At 40.5% G+C, this 20,807-nt stretch overlaps 3 protein-coding genes, 1 long non-coding RNA gene and 1 pseudogene across 9 annotated transcripts in view; 3 read left to right on the top strand and 2 right to left on the bottom strand.

Annotated features, from left to right (window-relative positions):
• Window positions 1-4,368, bottom strand: part of LOC137108613 (transcription factor SOX-6-like) — a 97,268-nt gene extending 92,900 nt beyond the window's left edge. For 3 of the 4 annotated variants that reach the window (XM_067493408.1, XM_067493413.1, XM_067493409.1), the window contains exon 1: window positions 4,003-4,366. The gene's annotated coding sequence lies outside the window, so the exon portion shown is untranslated. Of the gene's footprint in view, window positions 1-4,002 lie in introns of all 4 variants that reach the window. The other variant, XM_067493412.1, reaches the window with a different exon arrangement.
• On the top strand, window positions 2,188-3,340 carry LOC137108614 (uncharacterized). The gene is made up of 2 exons (XR_010912222.1): window positions 2,188-2,741; window positions 2,828-3,340. It is a non-coding gene; the product is annotated as an uncharacterized lncRNA (long non-coding RNA).
• Window positions 4,369-6,095: 1,727 nt separating the features above from the next.
• Window positions 6,096-9,380, top strand: c23h11orf58 (chromosome 23 C11orf58 homolog). Its single transcript, XM_067493951.1, has 3 exons — window positions 6,096-6,222; window positions 8,107-8,216; window positions 9,165-9,380. Exons 1-3 carry the CDS (start codon window positions 6,096-6,098, stop codon window positions 9,378-9,380), a joined length of 453 nt encoding a protein of 150 aa, XP_067350052.1.
• On the top strand, window positions 9,378-20,196 carry LOC137108765 (NLR family CARD domain-containing protein 3-like; annotated as a pseudogene).
• plekha7a (pleckstrin homology domain containing, family A member 7a) overlaps window positions 19,935-20,807 on the bottom strand; it is a 117,432-nt gene continuing 116,559 nt past the window's right edge. For 2 of the 3 annotated variants that reach the window (XM_067493770.1, XM_067493771.1), the window contains one exon: window positions 20,086-20,318. In XM_067493770.1, the coding sequence (XP_067349871.1) occupies window positions 20,218-20,318 (101 nt within the window). In that variant the 3' untranslated portion in view covers window positions 20,086-20,217. Of the gene's footprint in view, window positions 20,319-20,807 lie in introns of all 3 variants that reach the window. The other variant, XM_067493772.1, reaches the window with a different exon arrangement.

The raw sequence follows: 20,807 nt of genomic DNA, 5'->3' as shown, positions 1-20,807 counted from the left end.
ATTGGGTGGTGGGGAGCAGGTGGTGGAGACTCAGCGGCAGCAAGAAAAGGTTACCCTGACCATTGAAAGAGAGAAAGAGAGGAGGCAGGAGAGTGAACGTGGCGCCTCATTATTCTCCGCTCTGGGGGGGGAATGAAGGAGCTGTTTCCAAGGTTGCGTGGTGGTGGAGAACAGAGGAGGGACCCACCGAGCTGTACTCTCACCCAGCGGGGGGCACACACTCAGAGTCAAGAACACGCACACAGGCAAGGCAGAAAGGCCACACGTATAGACACAAAGCAAAAGATGCTTTTATACTGTTCACCTGACTGTGTGCAAGGACATGCATGCAAGCAGGTAGCCCCCCCCCCACAACACACACACACACACGCATCTTAGCCACATTTACACCTGCAAAAAAACGCAAAATGCTAATTTGTCACGAAGAGAAACAAAAGGAAAACGTCGACAGACCCACGTGTAAATTCTCTCGCACACCTATAACGTTGGCTTGTGGTTGAGAAACTCATGGGCATCAGCCAACACACTGGAGCTGCTCCTTCTCCAGGGCCTCAACCTTTCTGCTTCAGCATCAGCGCTGCAATTTGGGTGTTGCCGCTGGGCCAGAGATAAGTACAGGCTGACTAATATGCACTTAGGACTCAGGGAGAAATACTTAGGATTAAATGTTTAATTTGTGTTTGTACAACACATGTCCAATTTGGGGGCTGGTGTCTGTTTCAAACAGCCTGACAACAAATAATTTGGGATTCTCCGGATGGGCCACAAGCTCGAAATGGTGGAGCAGCAGTTTTCCGATGAACTTGATAGACATCTTCAAGAAAAACAAAAACATGTGGAAACACTTAAATCGAACACTTTAACGTTAAGAGTTTCACTTAACAGACTGTGGGCTAAACACCATCCAGCCTACAAATGAAATGTAATATAGCTCATTTTGCATATCAGGTTTTTGTGGCTGTCTGATAAATATTAAAATCCCACTGACAGTCTCAACATTCACATCATCTTCTCTTTTTCTATCAGGCCTTAATGTCTTTCCTGCCCAAAAGCTTGTATCCTTCTGCCTGCAAATGAGTCCTCTGTGCCACACCAGAGTAAAAGGCCTCAGAGTGCGAGAAGTATTTGTGGCATATTAAAATATATGAGAATTAGGTCCTGAGCTCGGCCTTGCCTCACATTAACAGCAGCGTGCACGTTTTCACCGCTTAATTTCAAAGGCAAAGGAACAGAAGCTGGAAATTAGGTTTCTTGTGTCCTTTAGCTTTACAGTCAATGTTTATGTGTTGAAGTGCAGCTGAATTTAGTGTGGAGGCTGCAAAAGAACGTGAGCCCAGTGTGTGACAGAGGGATGAATAATCCTAAAATATAACAATATACCAAATCAGAAAAACCTCAAATGAAATAAAATCATTGACTGCAATTTGTATTTTTTTATTTTATTGAATCTGTAGCATTTAAATAAAGTAGCCTCATTTGTGTGATGCTGGTAAATCTTAACCTTGTGTTTTTGAATAGATTGCATCCAAAAAAAAAAAAGGCGTTCAATTCATATTTGCTCTACATTTCATGCTTGGTTCGTGATAGTGATTCCCTGCTGCTAACGGGGTCCTAATGGAGAAACACAGTGACCGGCCGCTGTATTCAGGCTCGTTCATCCCCACAGAAGAAATAAAAAAAAAGAAAAAGCGGAGAGAGCGTAAACATGCAGCCCAGGACAATGTGCTGAATTGGCAGCCTATATATAAGTCTGCCATTTGGACCCTCTAATGCCACTTTACCTTATGAGGGAACTTCAACCCGCAGCACCTGCTCAAAACAAAATACCATAGGAGATCGACTTCAACGACCCCCCCCATACACACACACACACACACACACACACACACCATGCCCAACTCGGATTGTTTTTCAGACAGACACTCTCACGTAAAAGAGATAGAGCTGGGGGGGTGGGGTGAGGTGGGTGGGGGGTGGGGGTCTATAAATTGTCCTGCCACAGTCCAGACAATTAAACAACTTGTTGGAAATTGTGATTTACTGCGCAGGCCGGTGTGGGCAGGTCCGAACAGGCAGCTGGAGGATCTGTCAAGCCGGGCGGTCTTAGCTGTGCACCGAGGGCCGATTGGATGCGCAAATAAAAACGTGGACGCGTAAAAGGGGACGAAGCGAGTAATAATAAGTCCGCTTTTCACGCTCGTTTGTGATCCGTCTCTTAAAGGCTGCTTATCTGCTGGTGAGCAGCGCCTTATCTTGGAGGTGTAGAGTGGCTCTAAATATGGGGAACACCCTCAAAACGACCCTATCAGTGTGTCCCAGGCTGTTGTCGTGCGCCTTGTCCTCTTGTACCCTCTGTCACATCCTCACCGTGAACTTAGAGCAAACTTTCCCAGAGCCCGGTGATCGGGGTAAGAAACTGTCCCTGCAGGCACGAGTCAAGTTCACACACACACACACACACACACACACACACACACACACAGCGTCATCCGGCTGCATTAAGTGAAAGTGACACCTTTTATCACCCAGAAAGGTGAGACGCGCGGTCCAAACATTAACGTGCAGCGTGAAGGAAATCGTGCACAGGGGGGGAATTAAACTCACAGACTAACTTATCGTGCTGAGACACACTGTCCTGTTTTCCCCTGGTATTGTCTTCCAAAGGATCCGTGTTAGGACTCCGAGTCTATTTTAATGTGTGACTCAAACATTCTTCTAGGGTCAGTGGCCGTGACCTCCAGGTGGGTAAAGTTAACTCGGGCCCCAAAGACGTCTTCCTCCTGCTCTACCCGCTCTCTACACTCTATGTCTCTCATTTGTTTTCCAGTACATGTGCGGGAAAACAGGGGGGGCACCGCAGAACGGCTGCAGGCGTGAGATGTGCGTGTCTGGAGGCGCAGGACGCCGGAGCACTGGGACCACGGAGGTCTGAGTTTTATGGACAGAAGCTTCTGAGAGAATCCCCCTAAAAACTCCAGTGTGTCTAAGTGGGTTGAGTTGAAGCTTTCAGAGATTTCACGAAAACAAACTTTGACAAAAATTAAAGTTCAATGTCTTTGTAAATGCTTTTATTAGCTACAGCGATTTTATGCAAAACTCGCCCGGTGTTTAAATGTCTCTAAATCATTTCTGAGCCCAGTGAACCATCATCGTGTGCTTCAGACGTGCTGAAGCATTTCTGTTAATAGCGCATGACAGGGAAGTAGTGGAGGATGAAACCAGTTAAACTCAATTTTAGCTTCGGATTTTCTTGTGGGGGGAAAATCGTCCCTGGATGTCTTTTCATGTGGAGAAGCTGAAACGGGGAGAAGGAGACGAATTAAAGTCAGATTTATGTTCATGTTTGTGTGGTTTGTGTTCCTGAATTGTTTTTGTTTTTTTTGTATTGTTTTTTATTGTTGCATCTTTAAACGGGAGACGAATGAGTGATGCGAAATCCCAACTTTTTGCAAAGTTTTTCTAAATATGTTGTAGAGTTGGAAGCTGCTCACTGAACCACACGGGTTCTCTGTTTATTCTCATCTTATCATAAGAAATAGAACCGATATTTTTTTATACTTCACTTTTGCCATATAGTGCACTCAGTAGTAAGTTATATAAATTTAAGAATTTATTTTTAAACAGTTTAAACAGTTTCTTACATTATTTGTTAGGTTTCTTTTCTGTTGTTGGGTCTTATTTTAATTGCGCTAAAATATTTATAAGTTTGCAAAATATTTCAGTTCGTTTTTTTTGCTCCAGCGCCTGCAGACGGACTTTTCCTATTAGAAAATGATGTGCGTTAGTTTTGGAGGTCGTGCAGGGTCCATCTAGACTATAATCACGTCCTGTTACAGCAGGTTTAAAGACACTGGTGCAGCCCGAGTCTACTGCTGTCATCGCTCTTTATTGTGGAGCAGAGACAACTGGAGAGCGCAGAGACTTTCCAAACAACCACCCCAGGGGACGAGCCGGGTGACGGTCCCGGTGCCGTCCAAACTGATGCCACAGGACTTTTCTTACCTGGAGTCACTTGTTCCGGTCCTCGCTGCGTGTTTCTGGCTGATTGATCTGTGCGATGATAACTAGTTTCCGCGCTGATACCAAACCAGAGGAGACACTTCAAGCAGACACTTCAAATCCCGTGCGTAAAGTCACCATCGCTGGAGCGTGTCGCGCACTTTGGTAACTCCTCTGTTTGCGTTCCGCCGGGGATCAGACAGAAAAGGAAAAACTCTTCGCCGTCGTAGTTAGAAGTGACGCAGAGCCAGAGTTAACTGACATTTGTTGGGGGAAAAATAAAGCATTTAAAGTTATTTCCCGTCCCGGCGTGATGTGGAGGTTAAGTGAGAGTGCAGGGCAGCGTCGGGGTAAAGAGGCAGAGGCTGTATAACCCCTCCTCTCTCTCTCTCCCTCTCTCTCTCCTCCCCCCCCCCCCCCCCCCCCCACCCCCCCCCCCCCCCCCCCCCCCCCCACCCCCCCCCCCCCCCCCTCCCACCACTATCTCCGTCTGTTTGTGTCACTTGCTTTGTGTGAATTACCTATGAAATCAATTAAAAATCGCCACTTTCTTTTTCTTTCCTGTTTCCACTTTTACTAGCGACTTTTCTGCTCACCCCTGTCTTCTGTGCGCGTACGTGCAAGCGCCCATTAGTCACCTGCTCTGGTCGAGTTTGCAGATTGAGTCGGTTAATTTACTGCTATTTGGTTCAGCAGTTGTCAGGTTTTTTGTTTTTGTTTTTGTTTTTGTTTTAACTCCCGTGTCAGAAAATAAATACATCGAAAAACACTCACAAATACCAGGGTAAGAAAACTGATGGGTAACAATTACGTAGTGCGTCACACTTCCTATAATAAACGTTCTCTGATTATTATAATAATAATAATTCTCTGATTTCAAATAAATCTCCCATTTTGTTGACGTGTCTATAAAGTATTGTCTATATAAAGTCTAATGAAAGTGTGGTTCTAACTGTGATATTCATGCTACTAAACAAACAAAGGAAAAAAAATTTCAAAAACTATTTCATGACCGTGTCTGGTTCAGTGTCAGGGTTTATTAGACAAAAAAGTCCAGAACCAAACTTTCTTTTAATACCTCGTTGATTGTGTGATTTCAAAAAAAAAATGTGTGAGCGGTGTCTTCATTACATTTACTCTCACGCCACCTTTTGGAGGTTATAAGTCACAGGTTTTATTTCTACCGTGGAGGCGTCAGTGTCAAGTTAGGAAACATATACAGTATAATATAATTGGGAGGATAAATATTCAGATTATTCCTTTACATTTAGGCATCGAAATGATTGTGTCACTGAAAGGTAAATTCCACAGTTAGATGAATGTGCGTCATCGTCTTCAGCGATTGGCCCGATTGTTGCTTTTTCCATCTTGATTCCCAATTAGTCCAATTAATCAGAGCCATTTCTGTGCAACACTCAACATTATAATTATTAAGATTATTCAGCCTGTAAGAAAACCTTTATTTTTAGTTCCACTGAATTGCTCAAGAGGTGACAGTTGTGCTTAAAATCCTGGCTCTGGATGTTGCCAAAGACTATTAGTCCAATAACGTTTTAATTTAATTAGCTGTTAAATAGCAGGTTTTTTTAAAACTACCTTTAGCCCTTTTTAAGATAAAAAAACATGAATCTGGAATAAATATTTTTTACAGTTTCCTAATCAAGAAATAGTCAAGTCAATCAAGTCAGCGCAGAGGATGAATGAGAGAAAATCCTTCTGGTGTCCAACACATAGGCCTACATCATTCTGCACAGTGAAGGTCAAACATAGAAATGAAGCGATAAACAAAACGCACTGTGTGTGTAGATATCCATTAAATATCAACTAAGGCTACTTGCTAAATGACACAAGGACATTTCTTAGTAATTACTCCTACAAATAAATAATACTTTTCTACTGTGATTTCACTGTTTGCCATATTTTTAGATTTTACCTGGCCTTTTTGGATCTAATCTAAAAGTAAGGCCAAAAACGATAATTCCAGATCATAACATAACAATCATAACATGATTTTGTTTATAGCAGCGCAACTGTCCGTCAACGTATTTAACAAGCAGTCAACCGGAGGCTTAAAAAGGTTGTTCCACAATTCATCGATGAGTGGCAGCAGAGAGTTAACATCGGTTACAGCAACACCGGAAAAAAAAAAAAAAAAAAAGAAGAAGAAGAAGAAGAAGAAGAAGAAGAAGAAGAAGAAGAAGAAGAAGAAGAACGGAACTGGAAGTGACGACACTAATGATTGTTGACAATAGCTTCTACCCTGTGCTAGGTGACATGGTGCTTTGTTAATATTATACCAAAGTTTTGTCCACAATGAGTTCTCCGGAGGGTAAACATGGTACGAAACGACCCGCATCGCCGAGTCAAGTGAGTAAAGTAATAACAGCAGAAGGCAATTTGTAGATGTTCCTACTAATTTCGTGAATCGGCTAAACGTGGCGTTAGCCTGTTTGCTAACACAACGCTTCAAGAGCTTCATCGTGAAATCCGAACACTCTCATCATCCCGGATAAAGTTCAAGCTGCTATTTAGGTTAAGTTTTCCGCGTAATAATACTTTCGGTGGCATTCCGCACATGCCACCGACTTTATTATTTTTAACAAATCGGTTAAGATTAATTTAAGATATTGCAAGACTAACTTGTGTTTCGCTGACGACAGACAGATTTTTACTGGCTTTTTATCAAGAACTTCTTACTTAATAGTGATAAGTATTAGTAATAAGTAAGAAAAAATAATAATACGATACATAAAAACACAACGCTAATGTAAACCTTTAACGAAATGTCTCAGACTGACATTGTGCTCTTTTCTAAAATGAAAAACATTCGTCATTATCATGTGAGAATCTGACAATAATGTCGGTAAAATGTACTTTAGTTTTATCTTGTCAGTTAAAATAATAATGAAAAATGTATTTGCTTAATGATTTTGAACATTAAGGAAACAATTCTTAAAATAAATCCTCCATAAAATAGTTCTTGTACTGTGCGTTTCTAAATGTAACAATTCATTAAACTTACAGAGCATTTACTTTAATGTAGTAGTTCACTTGTTTAAATATTTATTTGTATTTATCCACAACTGGAAGATTTCACTAGAATTTACAGAATGTATTTGCTTTTAAAGATGTGTTACTGTACTTTTGTAAGTATTATGATTTGGGGTATATTTAACTCATGCCAGTTTTAAGACCTGTAAATATCTGACCGCTTCTTATATGCATGCAATAAATTGTGCAATTAAAGTTTTTTTATGAATATTTTAAGGATCTCTGTCTTTAAGGGTGTTTTTTTTTCCTCTCCTAATTGCTGATATTCAGAAAAGACTCACTTAAAACAACTTTCCTGACCTGGACAGATGGTTCTGAAAATTATCCAACACACCTCCAACGGACTGAAGAGATCTTCCCTTTGGGGGTGTCACTCTATTGACCAGATTGTTATCATATTTATTGTTATTATAAAACGACAGCAACTTTTTGTTTGTTAGACAAAATAAAAGTCAGTAAATAATTTAACAGCACAATTAACACAGTAGGTTAGCTGCAGTTATTGAGTGTTTGAGACCTCAGTATAAGAATAATTTGCTTTTGCAGGATGGGTCTACTCTGTGGGCATCCGCTGACCTTGGAAGTGATGAGAGGAAACAAAAGTTTTTGCGGTTGATGGGCGCTGCCAAGGTTTGTTTGGAATATTTTAGAGCTGTTTAAATAATAATTTGTCGATCTATAATCCTTTGATTTGTGTAGGTTGTCAGTGTCACACTAGCCTTTAGAGAGGGTTTGACAGTTATCATAAAAGAGGATTGTTTGTGTTTTCCAGAAAGAACACACTGGACGACTTGTTATTGGCGATCACAAGTCGGCATCACATGTCCGTAGTGGTAAGCTTTTCTTATTTAGCATTAATAAAATGCTGAATTAATTCTGCTAATCTGAAACATGTCCAAACTCCTGCCCGATGCCACTTACCCATGCTGTGACTCCCTTATGCTCATTGCAATTAATCTGGCTTCCCCACTACACATCCACCGGACAGATCTATCCATGCATGGATAGACCTGTTATGGCTGGGTGTGCTTGCTGTGACTGGTGTCTCCTCTGCAGGGCAGGAAGATAAGAAGATGAATGAGCAGTTAGAGATACAGTACCAGCAGGGCATGGACGGGAAGCTGTCGGGCCGGAACCGGAGACACTGTGGCCTTGGCTTCAATGAGGTGCATCTTCTTTTCCAATAATTTATTTGTCAGTCGACAGGGCACCTGACTAGTCCATGGTAATTTTTGTTGAGTCAACACCCCAAGTTCAAAATCCACAAACCAAACGTGACAACTTGGCACAGCCTGGTACCATGCAGGTTGCTGCTATGCGTGGCAACCAGTTTAATAGCTAGGCTTACGTTAGACAAAAGTATGTCCTAATTAATTTTCCAATAATATGAATGCACTTATTTAAGTGTTTTTATTGATTTGCTAGGCCCGGTGCTTTCTTTAAGGAAACTCGCGTTTTTACTTAAACCAAAAAGTCTCTAACTTCATTATGTTTTGCATTATGTACTGTTTTAAGGCTGCAGGATCAGAAATCATTAAAAATATTTCACCATCAGTGAGAATCTTTTTTTTTTTTTTTTTACCATTAGTGATAATTCACTAAATTAGTCTGTAGAAAAAATGTACTTCAGAATGTAACCAAAGGTGGATGATAATGCATAATCTTGTTAAAAGGCAGTGGTCTTGGATTTACTTTATATGCTTTACTGTGGGATGCTTCTAGATGACCTGGCAGGAAACACATCTTTTTCTTGTTTTTAATCCATCAAGTTGTGTGTGCAGAGCAAGGTGTGGCTTGAAAACTGCATGTACACACTGTCATTGTTTGTGTATTTTAAGTTTTCCAAAAAGACACATTTCTGTCAAGGTAGTGTGTGTGTGTGTGTGTGTTAGTTTAAATAGTTGTCAGGGGAACAATGATAATGATGATGGTCATATCCATCAGAAGCTCTACCAAAAGCAATAGGTTTTGCTCTCACCCACAGCTGAAGTACCCAAAGAAATCTAGGGATAACCCCCTAAAACTCTAGATTTTTAAGACCCCCTGTTTGCAAACAAATAATTTGCCAACAGACGTAATTAGAAAAAGTCATCAATTTCTTCTCTTGCCCACAGCCTGAGCCTGAGCCCCAGCCAGAGGCACTTCCCTCAGCACCGGTGGACAGTCAGACTAAAGCAGCAGAGTCAGAGAAATCCACCAGTGAAAGCCGGGATACGAGCTGTGATCCCACCCCAAAGGAACAGACCTCAGACCAAGCCAAGCCCAGCTCAGGCAGTAGTAACAAAGAACAGAAACCCAGCTACAAAACGGCCTTCGTCAAGTCAGCATAGGATCAAGGATGGTGGCAGGGAGGAATTAGTTTTTCTAATCTAGAAATTTGTACCTTTTGACTTCTTTCGTTTGTTTAACTCTATTAAGACCCACCATTTTAATCCTTTTTACTGTGTACATATGAGTTCTCTACCAAAGTACTCGTCATGGTGTGCATGTCATCAGAGCGATAAGTGTGCAAGCTAAAATCTCAACGTTTTATTTGAGTGACATAATACAATGTTAAGATGGCAAATTGTCCAGTTTTTATTTTGCCTGAACTTTACCAGTAACGGCATTTGCCACGTGTTGTATTGGATGAAATGGTATTGCTTGGCCTTCAGTATGATTGGTAGACACATTGTGAATTTTGTGATTTCTTGTTAGAAAACAAATAAAAGGGAAGTCATTCGAAAAGTTGTTTGTTTTTGACACAAATCCACTCTTGCCCCTCAGGCTAAATCTGTGATGTCTGCGTTTGACTTATTTTGCATTCAGCCTCATGTATCTTTGCAAGTAAACTCACTGTGTACTGTATGTGTGGTTTTTGCAGAGAAGAAGACCCAGGAAGTAGAACCAGGTCAAATATTTACAGTAAAGTCAGTGTCTGGCACAGGTAATAGGTGCAAAGCCATCTGTGTAATCAATCAGAGCCCGTATTCTGTCAAAAGCATGTTCTAAAGGTCAGTATGAAGGCAAATAGGTAAATATGAACAAAGGTAATAGCAGCAGACAAACTCAGCAAAAAGTACTTGCTTTAAAAAAAAAAAAGTGCCAAGTCATCTTATTTACTTAAGGTGAAGTGGGCAGTACATGTTACGCAATTCACTGAAATTACTTCAATAAGAAAACAATAAGGTCAGAGATCTGTGTCACTATAGACAGTACAATATATTTTTCTAAGAATCTACGTCTGCTGAAAGTAACTTAACTAAAGCTGTTAAATAAATGTATTGGACTAAAAAGGACAATATTTCCCTTTGATTTGTAATGAAGTAACGTAAAATGGAAATAATCCAGGTCTTGGGGGACCTATTCTCATCCACCCTCAGGGGCCATCTGGGCGTCATTTTGTTTTTCATATGTCCCTTTAGGCTCATTTCCACCTCCATAGTTTCTCCTTTTAGGGGCCACAGCGTTTCCCCGAGCGAACGGAAGGAAAACGGACGTAGAACTGAAAGTAAAAGTTTCTACTGCGGAAGAACAAGGTGCAGGTACGTTTGGTATTTGCATAAGAAAAACAGGTCAAATTAATGTATTTAAATACAGCAATGCGCCCGCATGTTTATCCGCTGCTAAAAGTACAAATTACTGAGCGTTTCATCCTTTCACAGTTTGACTGAAGCTTTAACCTGGAAGTGCGCATTTACCTGACGCCCCGATGAAAAAAGTCAGCGGGATTTGTTTCGGAGAATGAGCCTCGTGTCAAACAAAAGATACTTACAGGTTTTGTTCATCAGGAAAACCTGCACAGATCAACGCCGCTTTTAGGATTTTTAAAGTTTAAATACAATCGCCTGAAATAAAAACCATTTTAAGGAAATTGCATCAATGCCAACTCCACAGTCGCGTCTAAGGCTCCAATTTGTAATTTGATTTGGCGACCTGACGTCTTCTACAAAAGCCTTTTTCAGATTACTATTAGGAGGTTTTTGTCTACCTGTAGAATAATTGGCCTTATACTTTCACTCCCCGTCTTCAAACCTTGTTGTAGAAACAAGTTGTTTTTTTTTTACAAAGACTGGTTTAAGAAAGAAATGTGGTCAAAAACTAACTTGATTGAGTTAATTTATTTGTCGAATGAAAATGTTCAGTCTTAAGTGCTCTCAGAATTTAGTGTTATGGTAAATATTTAAATTGGTTTTGTAGTCCAGCAGTTCTGCCACTGTATTCACTGTACGAAACCTGTCTCTTCAAGAAAAAACATAGTCATTGCCTGCAAGATGGATGCTGCTGCAGATCCTGAAAAGCTTCCTGACAGGCCAAATTTGCCAGTGCCATCCTGCATGTCCATGAAAAGTGAAGTCTCCATGGAGAATCGTCATGACTTCACCAAGGAACCTGAAGATGGGTATATATCTGTTTTCGGTCTTCTTCTCTGCCTCCTACTGTAAATGGATTGGCATGAAAGTACAGACAGATGCCAATAGTCCAGTGAAAATCAAACCAAATTAATTTGACTTCTTTTTCTTTGCAGTTCAGTTACTATTGAGAATTCAAGCTTGACTGGGATTTCTTGCATATCAATGAAAAGTGAGGCCTCCATGGATAATCGTCATAACTTCGCCAAAGAAGGAGCAGAGAGGTGCACATTGTTTAATCATAGTTTTCTGTTGTCAATTGCTTTTCTTGTTGCAGTGTGTAATGTATTAACCTACGTATGAAATCGGATTGGAGCTCACCTCTGACAAATGAGGTTGATTTGATATAAGAAAGGCGAAACCCTGGAGGTGTAAGTGTGGATCAGGACATTTACGATAGCTGGCCCTTTGGCCAAACAGAGGGAGGCATCACGGTGGCAGCAGCACCACTCTATGAAGGTGCTTCTCAGCAGCAGGGACTGGGAGGATGGTCAGGATTGAAGAAGGGATGAAGGAGCCAAATACAGAAAGGTCCTTTCTGTAGTTTACATGGCCTGAACCCGGAGCAATGGTTTGCCTTTCAACACGATAATAAGACAGCATGGGATCAAACTAAAACGTCTGTGGAGGAAACACAACACGACAGTTCATACACTTCCCATCTAATCTGATGGCACTTGAAAGGATCTGCCAGGGAAAATGGGCTAAACAGCTTAAATCCAGGTTTAAAAAGCTTGTAGGGATCAGGAAGCTTTTATCAAAAACACATTTTCAGTTTTTAAGTATGAATTGATGAGTGTGGATCGATGGGTAGTGGACATTGTGACAGGGGTTTGGGGTTGAAAGTGTGCTGAACTTAACAGGCCACTGTGTTTAAAACAGTTGTTTTAAATGTTCAAATTACCGAAAGCAATGTGCAGCACTCTGCTAACATTTTAGTCAATGAAAAGTAAAATGAGGATCATTTATAAAATAATGCAATTATTCGAGTTCTTCTATGGATTTGGTGTGTTTTGGAAAACAGTAGTTTGGAGATTGAAAATGATCAATTTGTCATTGAAATACATTTGTGTCGGGTGAAAATCCCTAATAATTTGTCCATTTATTTCTACTTTGTTGATCCAGCATCACTAGGAGGTCAAAGTTCCTTTAATCTCCTGTCCTCAACAGCCGTTTCGTGTCATGCTATTAAAACTTGATTAATCTCAAAGTAACATTTTTGTCAACATTTATCTCAAGGGATCAGTACGATTGTCCAGAACCAGCAGATGTGGATGGACGGGCCATATTTAAGGTGGGTCATGTGTTTGTTCGGCACCATATACAGTGTAGTGTTGTAATTCAATTCAATTCAATTCAACTTTATTTATATAGCGCCAATTTACATCAAAGTCATCTCAAGGCACTTTACAGAATAAAGTCCAGAGTACACAAGTATGTAGAAGCAACCCAACAAATTCGCCTGGAGCAAGCTCCAGGCAACAGTGGAGAGGAAGAACTCCCTTTAACAGGAGAAACCTCCAGCAGAACCAGGCTCAGGGTGGGCGGCCATCTGCCTTGACTGGTTGGGGTGAGTGGAAAGTAAAGGGAGAAAAGAAAAGAACAACAAAAAGCAACAACAAAACAACAACAAAAAGCAAAAACAAAACGTTATACAAGTTGGTAGGACACAAAATTAATAGCATACAGTGGTGACAAATAGATGTATAGAGAAAAAGAGGAGAGGAGCTCATTGCACTTGCTGGAGGCCCCCAACACTCTAAACCTATAGCATCTTAAGTAGGAGCTAGTTCAGGTTGAGTGAACAGTTTTAACTATAAGCTTTATCAAAAAGGAAGGTTTTAAGCCTTGTCTTAAAAGTAAAGAGGGTGTCTGCCCCCCGAATTTGGATTGGAAGCTGGTTCCACAGGAGAGGAGCTTGATAGCTAAAGGCTCTGCCTCCCATTTTACTTTTGCAAACTCTGGGAACCACAAGTAGGCCTGTATTCTGGGATCGAAGTGGTCTAATCGGGCGATACAGAACTATGAGATCTTTTAAATATGATGGAGCTTGACCATTAAGAGCTTTGTATGTAAGGAGGAGGGTTTTGAACTCTATTCTAGATTTTATGGGAAGCCAGTGAAGGTGAAATATGATCTCTCTTCCCTAATCCAGTCAGCACTCTTGCTGCAGCATTTTGGATTAAGTGAAGGCTTTTTAAAGAGTTATTAGGACACTCCAAAAGTAGGGAATTACAGTAGTCCAACCTAGAAGTAACAAATGCATGGAACAGTTTTTCGGCATCACTTTGAGACAGGATGCTTCTAATTTTAGCAATGTCCCATAGGTGGAAGAAGGCTGTTCTAGAGATTGGTCTTATACGTGACGTAAAGCCAAATCCTGGTCAAAAATAACTCCAAGGTTCCTCACCGCAGTACTGGAGGCCAAAGTTATGTCATCTAAAGTAACTATATTGTTAGACAGCATATTTCTCATCTTTTTAGGCCCAAAGAGAATAATTTCATTTTTGTCTGAATTTAAAAGTAGGAAGTTGTAGGACATCCAGGTCTTTGTCTTTTAGACATGCTTCAAGTTTGACTAATTGTTTAGTATCTTCTGGTTTCACAGATAAGTAGAGCTGGGTATCATCTGCATAGCAGTGGAAGTTTAATGTGGAATAATTTTGTAACTATGTCATTGTTTTTTCTTCCCCTGCTTCCAGTCTCTGGAATGTGAACCTGCTGTATAAAAGCTCTTTGCTCTTCATGCCACGTTCTCATTACAGTTGGTGGAGGAACATGGAATGAACATTTTGAGGAGTGAGTTGAAAAGATTTGAAAGGATGCTCTTCCCACACCTCCACACAGCTCAGTTTCCTGGGAGTGAAAACCAGGATGAAGAACGTTTGTCTGAAGATAAGTTGGACAGCAGTGCCAGTGAGGGGGCTCTGAAGATTGCTCTGCACGTCTTAAAGGAAATGGGCCAAAAAGAACTTGCTAACAACCTGGAGAAACGTAAGTACCAGATGTAGACATAGGTAGAGAAGTCAGTATGTTGGGTGTTGTGATTTATATTGTTTATGAAAATGCAACGTTGGATTAGTCAGTTGTGGTCGATTACATGGCACATTTGAGGACCATTAATTAATTTGTTGTATGATTCTGAGGGTTTGGCACTGAAATGAAAGCACCGACACCAGAATCTCTGTCATTTTCTTTGTACAACTAGACGTCTACGGAGAGCTTGATGTCTGCCAACGCAAACTCAGACAGAAGCTGAAAAAGTTTGAATACATTTACGAGGGAGTGGCACAGCACGGGAACCAGACGCTTCTTAACAAGGTCTACACTGAGCTGTACATCACAGAGGGAGTCGGTGGAGCCATCAACAATGAACATGAGGTGAGGCAAATCGAGGCTGCAACCAGAAGACGAGCCACTGAAGATAAGCCAATCAAATGTGAAGACCTCTTTAAGCCCCTGTTTGGACAAAATGCAATGATCCGAACTGTGCTGACTAAAGGAATTTCTGGCATTGGGAAAACCATTTCTGTGCACAAGTTTAATCTGGAATGGGCAGAGTGAACCAGGGTATTCAACTTCTAATTAATCTTCCGTTTCGGGAGCTGAATCTGATGAAGAGACCCTACACACTGACGCAGCTCTTTCACCATTTTCTGGAAGAGGCAAAAGAATCTGGAATTTCAAATTTTGCCAAATACAAGCTCGTGCTAATATTCGATGGGCTGGATGAGTGCCGGCTTCCCCTGGACTTCAAGAGCAACGAGCCTTGCTACAGTGTCTCAGAGCCAGCTTCAGTGGATGTACTACTTACAAATCTCATCAAGGGCAACCTGCTGCCCACGGCACACATCTGGATCACCTCCAGGCCTGCAGCTGCAGATCGCATTCCAGCTGATCTTGTAAATCGCGTTACAGAGATACGAGGCTTTAATGACCCCCAGAAGGAAGAGTACTTCAGGAAGAAAATCTCTGATCAAAACATGGCCGCTAAAATCATCTCCCACGTTAAATCAACCAGGAGCCTCTACATCATGTGTCACATACCGGTCTTCAGCTGGATCTCTGCCACCGTTCTGCAGAGGATTTTGGAAGAAACAGAAAAGAAGAGCGTCGAAGAAGAGGAGAGACGAGAAATGCCCAAGACTTTGACACAAATGTACACACACTTTTTGGTGTATAACACTCTTATTAAAGATCAGAAATATTCAGCTGGACAAGAGAGAGCAGAAACACTGGCCCAGGTCAAAATGGAGGAAGATCTCATTCTGAAGCTTGGAAAACTGGCCTTTGAGCAGCTGAAAGAAGGCAACATGATCTTCTATGAGAATGAATTACAGAAGTATAACATCAATGTCACTGATGCTGCAATATATTCAGGAATATTCACACAGATCTCAGACAGTGAGTGTGGATTTCATCTGGAAAGAGTTTACTGCTTTGTGCATCTCAGCATACAGGAGTATTTTGCCGCGATGTATTTCTTTCACACATTCATCTGCTCCAATCAGAATTTGCTGGAAGCGCAAGAAACCACCGCGGTCCCGCGGGCTCCCGACGAAGTAACCAACCTTCTCAAAAGTGCAGTGGATGAGGCGTTGCAGTGTGAAAACGGGCAGCTAGACCTTTATCTACGTTTCCTGCTTGGCCTCTCACAGACATCTAATCAGACTTTGTTGAGGAGTGTTCTGACCAAGATGGGGAGCAGTTCACCGAGAAATGAGGAAATTGTGGAGTACATTAAGGAGAAGATCAGGAACATTTCCACCACAGAAAGATGCATCAACCTCTTCCACTGCCTCAGTGAGCTGAACGATCAGTCTCTTTTGGAGGAAATCCAAAACTACCTGAGCTCTTGTAGTTTGTCTGAGACCAAACTGTCGTCGTCACAGTGGTCGGCTTTGGTCTTTTTGTTGCTGACTTCCAATGAGAAGTTGGATGAGTTTGACCTGAGGAAGTTCTCACATTCAGAGGAGGGTCTTCTGAGAATGCTACCAGTGATAAAAGAATCCAGAGCAGCTTTGTGAGTAAAGAAACTGATCATCTGCATCCACCACTATAGTACAGTTATTACATATTAAAACTTTTTAAAAAATGTAAATATTGTACTTGTTGTTCTAAAGGTGTTGTGTAGCAACATTCATACCAGGTGTATTGTAAAACCCTGTTATAGTAATCTATATTATCAAGGTTAGTTTTGACGCAAAACCCCATTTACTGTTTGAACCTATTCAGTTTCTCTTTTAGTTTCCTGTAGAATCTGGGTGTAACATGCAAGTCAGTCCACAATTACCAACATAATATTAATAACCTAATAATGTTTCGTGCTAATGTTAATACAGAAGTAGAACCTCCATGAACTTTTGACTTGTATTTGTATCTGAGTACTTTAATACTATGGTATTGGTACTATACCTATATGGTATTGATACTATACTAGTATCTTCAGCAGATAAACACAATATAAGATCATGTGGAGACAACAGATACTGTAGATGATTGGCTAATATCTTTATGATTATGTCTAACAATCAAATATACAGCTAATTCTGCTACTATATGACCATGTTGCATTGTGCTTTTGAAGGCTTAAAGAATGCAACCTCACAGAGAAATGCTGCACAGCACTTGGAGAAGTTCTTACAAATTCATGTCTGAAAGAACTGGACCTGAGCGAAAATGACCTGCAAGATTCAGGAGTAATACTGATCTCTGCTGGACTGGCGAGTCCAACATGTCAGCTGGAAAAACTGAGGTTTTTTAAAACCCCATTTACTGTTTGAACCTATTCAGTTTCTCTTTTAGTTTTCTGTAGAATCTGGGTGTAACATGCAAGTCAGTCCACATTTACTGCTACTTTAATATTGTACTTTTTAGTGCACTACTTCAAGATACGGAAGAACGTACAATATAGTCATCATAATGTATTATATTAAGTTAAGCTGCACTTTTCTGTAGACATTTTCTGAAACAGTACATTCTGAATGAGGATTTTTTTCTTTTTTTTTTTTACATTTAATACTTTAAGTAAAACCTAATAATGTTTCGTGCTAATGTTAATACAGAAGTAGAACCTCCATGAACTTTTGACTTGTATTTGTATCTGAGTACTTTTATACTATGGTATTGTTACTTTGTGTTGTACAGCAGTTTTTCAGCTTTCATAGTATCTTCACCAGATAAACACAATATAAGATCATGTGGAGACAACAGATACTGTAGATGATTGGCTAATATCTTTATGAGTATGTCTAACAATCAAATATACAGCTAATTCTGCTACTATATGACCATGTTGCGTTGTGCTTTTGAAGGCTTAAAGAATGCAACCTCACAGAGAAATGCTGCACAGCACTTGGAGAAGTTCTTACAAATTCATGTCTGAAAGAACTGGACCTGAGCGAAAATGACCTGCAAGATTCAGGAGTAAAACTGCTCTCTGCTGGACTGGCGAGTCCAACATGTCAGCTGGAAAAACTGAGGTTTGTAAAAATGTTCTGGAGTAAGAAAACACACAGTAGTTCTGAGGATAGTCTTTGTTTATTAGGAACATTTATGCTCTTTGATTTCAGCCTGAAATTCTGTGGAATCACAGAGGTCGGCTGTGACTCTTTGGCTACAGCTCTGAGGTCCAACGCCAATCACCTGAAGGAACTGGATCTGAGTTACAATTATCCAGGACGAATGGAGCTGCTCTCATCTGTACAGAAAGATATAAAAAACCTCAAAATTAGGTAAAATTCAGAATTAAAGGTCACAGGCTGCTGTTGTTTTGTTTTGGATTCTCCTGTAAACTAGTTATTAGCCACATAAAGTGTAGTAACATCTTTCATTTTCCCAGGGTGAATGGAAACGCAGAGTGCTACTTAAAATCAGCTCTCAAGAAATGTAAGTTTACTCTACTCATTGCATTTCAATCCATTCATCTTTAAATGTTAGTACCTGCCTTGAATATGCACATTTTAGTGATTAAAAAAGTTTTATTCTGCAGCTGCTGGACTATTTTTTAATTTTCTGTTTGTGTTTTACCAGATTCATGCGAGCTGACCATGGATCTTAACACAGCCCATTCAGAGCTGTCTTTTTCTGAAGACAACAGAAACGTTACACGGATGCAAACAGCTCAGCCGTATCCTGACAGCCCGGAGAGATTTGCAGACTGGGGACAAGTGCTTTGTAAGGAGGTTCTAACCGATCGATGCTACTGGGAGGTAGAGTGGACAGGTGATTGGACGGGTATCGGAGTGGCTTATAAAGGAATCAGCAGAAAAGAAAAAGGTAACGAATGTGTCCTTGGATACAACGATCAGTCCTGGAGTCTGCGCTACTGTCGCGGCAAATACACCGCCTGGTACGATAAAACCGATGAAGCCATAGCGGTTCCTTACTTCAGCTCCAAAAGGACTGGTGTGTTCTTAGACTGGTCAGCTGGCACTCTTTCCTTCTACGCCGTGTCGCCAAACGCCATGACTCACCTGCATACGTTCCACACTCAATTCTCTGAGCCACTGTATGCAGGCTTCAGACTCGGGTTTCTAGATTCTTCATTGACTCTGTGCCAGCAACAATAATGGGAACTATTCATTTTTATCGGGAAAGAATCCAGCAAAGATTCTCATTAGGAGTAAAATTAAGGAATTTCAGATCGGCCATGTTTCTCCTGCTGATCAAGCATAACATTATGACCTGTGCAATTTAATGCAGCAGCTCTGCCACAAAGGTGATAATGTCTCAGTGTTTAGGTTTAAACTGTCAGAAAGGTGATAATTCCATGTTTGTTTGTTTTTATTGAGGTCAAAGTTGGGAGTGGAGTCATACTGCAATGAATTATAAGTTGAGATGGTTCTAATGTTTTTTTTTAATAAGGCCCCTCTATTGCATTACATTGCACAGGTGGTTTCCCAGGTAAAGTGCTCAGTTACAGTTTACCTGCACGTCCTCAAATATATCTGTTCATTTCTCACATTAAAAAAAACCAAGGCGCTATTAGACATCGCTTATTGTTTACAAGGGAACATCATGTGGTGTAGCAACTTAACTTTTCCCTCTTTTACAGAACTGATGATAAAGAACCACACACTCCACTGCAATTGTACATAATATAAAAAACCTCTTGTGACTTTTGTATGATTTTTATAACAGGAACAGCTTTTTTAAAAAATACTTTACTGTATGTTATAACAAACTTGACCTAAACATGTAAAAAAAGACACCAGCTTCCTCTTACTTTTTAAATCCATTATTTATTTTCTGCAATGAATTTACATGTTTCAGGGGTTTGATATATTTTCTAATGCATATGCTTTTGATTGACAGGGATTTCTAGGTGACAGTGTTGATGAAACTTACAGCAGGACAAGCATGTGAAGCCAAGCAGAGTAATAAATAAGATTTGTGTAAATACAATCCTACTTAAATCTGAGCATTGATGGCCTCGATTTACACTTCTTGAAAATACAAACCAAACTGCAAAACGGGTAATTGCATATTAAAAAGAAGCTATTATGTGTTATAAATTAAAATAAACTGCAATGCAAGTGCGCAAGGAGTAAAACATGATTCTAACAACTACAAATCAACACACTTTGAGAAAACGTTCTCGGTCATATAAAAAGAGCTTTGTTAGAAGTGACTTTAGTCGGCGGCTGCTGAAAGCTGCTTTGATTCTCCCTCTGCACAGGGAATCTCTTCTGTTTTTTGCTGTTGGTCGTTCCCGTGGATCAGTGCTCTGCTGCAGCTTTGGCTGAGAAGAAGACAACGGTTCAGACATCAGAGTTTATCCTGCCAAGTCAGCATATTGTGAGTAGGTAGTTTTTCCCATTTCCCATAGATTTCTCAGACTGCTCCCAGGAGAAATGTCCTTTGTAATGGTGTGTACTGTTATAAGGACAGTTTAGATCACAAGAGCTGAAACATTTGTAAAGTGTTTTGATGCAGTAAGAACATTCATGGTTAATCCTGGAAGAGCTCGTTCAACAATTGTTATTTTACTTAGAAAACACAGTAAAGTTGCACTGAAGCATCAGCTGCGCAGACAGTCAGCACATTTCACCAAAGCAGTCCTTTAGACACCTGAGTCACACTGAGAAGAAAGCTGACGCTCTTTAGTTTTAAGACCAGGACTGTGCACAGATCAGCCAGGGGAGAACCATGATGATTAAGTAGAGCAAGTTATCACCTTCTTGTTTTGTCAGATCAAAATGAAACATCTGGTCGAAAATGCAATGGGCAGTTTTTAGGTTCACTCGGGTCACAAAACAAGAACATATCATTAAAAGTAACCTCTTTTTTTTTAATTATTATTATTTTCACTCCCCATGTCACCAATCTGTCCACAATCCCGGCCAAAACCCAACAGTTTACAGA

This window comes from Channa argus, chromosome 23, assembly GCF_033026475.1.
Source record: "Channa argus isolate prfri chromosome 23, Channa argus male v1.0, whole genome shotgun sequence".
In the NCBI taxonomy this organism is placed as follows: domain Eukaryota; kingdom Metazoa; phylum Chordata; class Actinopteri; order Anabantiformes; family Channidae; genus Channa; species Channa argus.
Note: the sequence above shows the minus strand (reverse complement) of the source record. Positions and strands in the feature narration are given on the sequence as shown.